Source organism: Triticum aestivum, unplaced genomic scaffold (genome assembly GCF_018294505.1).
Source record: "Triticum aestivum cultivar Chinese Spring unplaced genomic scaffold, IWGSC CS RefSeq v2.1 scaffold179623, whole genome shotgun sequence".
In the NCBI taxonomy this organism is placed as follows: Eukaryota; Viridiplantae; Streptophyta; class Magnoliopsida; order Poales; family Poaceae; genus Triticum; species Triticum aestivum.
Window position 1 is genome coordinate 1 of NW_025241357.1, and position 3,357 is coordinate 3,357.

At 53.6% G+C, this 3,357-nt stretch overlaps 1 protein-coding gene across 1 annotated transcript; it reads right to left on the minus strand.

Moving 5' to 3' along the window:
- Nucleotides 1-1,495: 1,495 nt before the first annotated feature.
- LOC123176848 (probable LRR receptor-like serine/threonine-protein kinase At4g36180) lies at nucleotides 1,496-3,352 on the minus strand (the record flags this gene model as incomplete). Its single annotated transcript, XM_044590877.1, has 1 exon — nucleotides 1,496-3,352. A coding segment is annotated over one exon (1,857 nt), but the record flags the coding sequence as incomplete, so codon positions are not given.
- Nucleotides 3,353-3,357: the final 5 nt, after the last annotated feature.

The following is a 3,357-nucleotide window of genomic DNA, read 5'->3' on the forward strand; positions in this document are numbered from 1 at the left end:
GTGTGGCTTGCCACAGCTGCGGGGATTTTACTTGAGAAGGAGTTGTTGGATAGATCCATGAAAAACAGAGCCTCCAGGTTCCACCAGCAGTCCGGGAGCTTGCCGGTGAGACGGTTGTCTGATAGGTCCATGAACATCATAGCCTGGAAGTTGCACCAGCAGTCCGGGAGATCCCCGGTGAGCCGGTTATTTGACAGGTCCAGTATCTGGATGGAGAGGTGCCTGCAGAGCTGGTGCGGGATGTTGCCTACGAGGTTGCTATTGTAGAGCCGGAGGTCGGTGAGGCTGCCCATGCCACTGAGCTGCGGCGGAATGGTGTTGTTAAACATATTGCTGCTGAGGTCGAGGATAGCGAGCGAGTCGCAGCGCTCTAGGAGTGGGAGGGCTCCGAAAAAGGCATTTCCGGCAAGATATAGTGATATGAGAGAGCAGTTGTGGCTTGCCTTAGCCGCCGGGATTTCACCTGAGAAGGAGTTGTTGGACAGTAACACAGACTCCAGAGCCTGGAGGTTCCACCAGCAGTCCGGGAGCTGCCCGGTGAGCCAATTGTCCGACAGGCTCATGTACCGCAAAGACTGGAGGTTGCACCAGCAGTTCGAAAGCTCCCAGATGAGTCGGTTGTTGGACATGTCCAGTGACTGGATGGAGAGAAGGTTGCATAGCTGGCGCGGGATCTTACCAATGAGGTTGTTCTCGTAGAGAGATAGGGCGGCGAGGCTGGGCATGTCACCAAGCTGTGGCGGGATGGAGCCGTTGAACCTGTTGCCGCTGAGGTCCGGACCCGGCGCTGAAGGGCGCGTTCCCGCCCGAGGAGATGCAGATCATGGCCCACCTGGCCAGGGAGTGCCTGCAGTGGGACCCCGAGGCCAGGCTCACCATGACTGAGGTCGTCCAGATCCTCTCCACCATCGCGCCCCTCGCTGACAAGCGCCGCCGGCACCACCTGCCCACCGCCGCCGTTGCCTTCGCCCCGGGCTTCCAAACCGAGAGGCCGCGGGAATGCTCGATGTGGCAGGACGGTGACGACGACGGCCCTCGCCGCGATCACCTGCACGGAAGGAACGGCAGCAACGCCAAGGGCGCCGTCTTGTCCGGAGAGGTCACGGTTAACGTCGGGATGCCAGTGACGATGATGACGACGATGGGGCGGAGCTGGCGGTCGGCGGAGCAGGAGGAGGTGGACCTGACGGAGCCGCGGCTGGAGACGTTCACGGAGCCGACAACGACAGCCAGCCCCTTCAGGTGAACGTGAGATGAATCGAATACGTCGTAGAAGAGATTGATAGAATAATCAAGTAGAGCCAGAGAAGAAAAATGTGAGTGAGATGCATTGTACAGGCAAAAACGTAATCAAATCAATTTGAGAAGAAAAATGTGAGTGACATGCATTGCGACCAAATTTACCAAACGATTCGATGCTATTACATTGGTATAACATTGTACATTCGCCAACAAAAATGAAAGAGGTACAGCATTGCAGATAACACCGCTAATGTCACAACTTTTTCATAATTTTACATTGCATGCCATCAACAAAGGAAACAAAACCACATCTCCAGGACTTAACTGTAAAGAGCATCCCAAACCACAACCAGAGACCAGACACAATCCCAACAATCACACAGTAGTACATCCAGTGGTCCTCCTCTTCACCATTTCTCTCATCCGGTGCAAGCGAAGTATTCGTACATGAAATATTTAGAGGAAATCCACAGAGCCCAGAATTGTTGGAGTAAATTGATGGGTCAGTCAGGGTCCGAAGCTGATTCCCGGTGGGTATCTTGCCCGATAAAAGATTGTTCGAGACATTCAACGTGGTGAGCCACGGTACGCTCGAGATGCTCGACGGAATGGCTCCTGTAAGTCCATTAGATGATAGATCAAGGGACTCGAGAAAAGTCAAACTACTAATGTTTTCAGGAATGCTACATGATAGATGGTTTCTCGACAGATTTAGAAATTGGATGCCCTGAAGGTTGGCTAGCTCTTCAGGAATGCACCGAGACAACAAATTGCCCGACAAATCAATACCGGTTAATAACTGGATCGCTTTTCCAAATTTCTGCTCATGGCCCTTCCAGATTATGTCGATTCTATCATAGTATTTCCACTCGTTGGACAGTTCCGTAGTCGATAGATTTTGTGGATGCTTCATGGAGGTCAAGCTGCCGAAGGCTAGCGGAATCGAGCCAGTCAAGCTATTGTTTGAAATGTCCAGCAGCTGAAGTTCTGAAAGGCGTGATAACTCCAGAGGAATTTCTCCAGTGAAATTGTTTGATTTGAGGCTAAGGATTCTCAACAATGGGATGTGAGTCCCGATCCATGGAGGGACAACACCAAAGAACTTGTTATTCCCCATGTCCAAGGTGTCCAGCGAGTTGCAGCCCTCTAGAACAGGCGGGAAGGCACCAATGAAGCCATTTCCGGCAAGGTAAAGAGACCTAAGATAGCAGTTGTGGCTTGCCACAGCTGCGGGGATTTTACTTGAGAAGGAGTTGTTGGATAGATCCATGAAAATCAGAGCCTCCAGGTTCCACCAGCAGTCCAGGAGCTTCCTGGTGAGATGGTTGTTCGATAGGTCCATGAACATCAGAGCCTTGAAGTTGCACCAGCAGTCCGGGAGATCCCCGGTGAGCCGGTTATTTGACAGGTCCAGTGTCTGGATGGAGAGGTGCCTGCAGAGCTGGTGCGGGATGTTGCCGACGAGGTTGTTATTGTAGAGCCGGAGGTCGGTGAGGCTGCGCATGCCACTAAGCTGCGGCGGAATGGTGTTGTTAAACATATTGCTGCTGAGGTCGAGGATAACGAGCTTGTCGCAACCCTCTAGGAGTGGGAGGGCTCCAGCAAAGGCATTTCTGGCAAGATATAGTGTCGTGAGAGAGCAGTTGTGGGTTGCCTTAGGGGTCGGGATTTCACCTGAGAAGTAGTTGTTGGACATGTCCATGAACACCAGAGCCTGCAGGTTGGACCAGCAGTCCGGGAGCTCCCCGGTGAGCAGATTGTTCGACAGGCGCAGGTACCACAGAGACTGGAGGTTGCACCAGCAGTTCGGGAGCTCCCCGGTGAGACGGTTGTGGAACATGTCCAGCGATCGGACGGAGAGAAGGTTGCAGAGCTGGCGCGGGATCTCACCAACGAGGTTGTTCTCATAGAGATCGATGAAGTTGAGGTTGGGCATGTCACCAAACTGCGGCGGGATGGAGCCGTTGAACCCGTTGCCGCCGAGATTGAGATGTTCGAGGGAGCGCAGCCGCGATATGCTGGCTGGGATGGGGCCTCCGAGGTTGTTCCTCCAAAGGATCAGAGTGGCAAGCTCCGGAAGCGCCGCGGTGTCGAGCTTGTCGAGCTCGCCGGAGA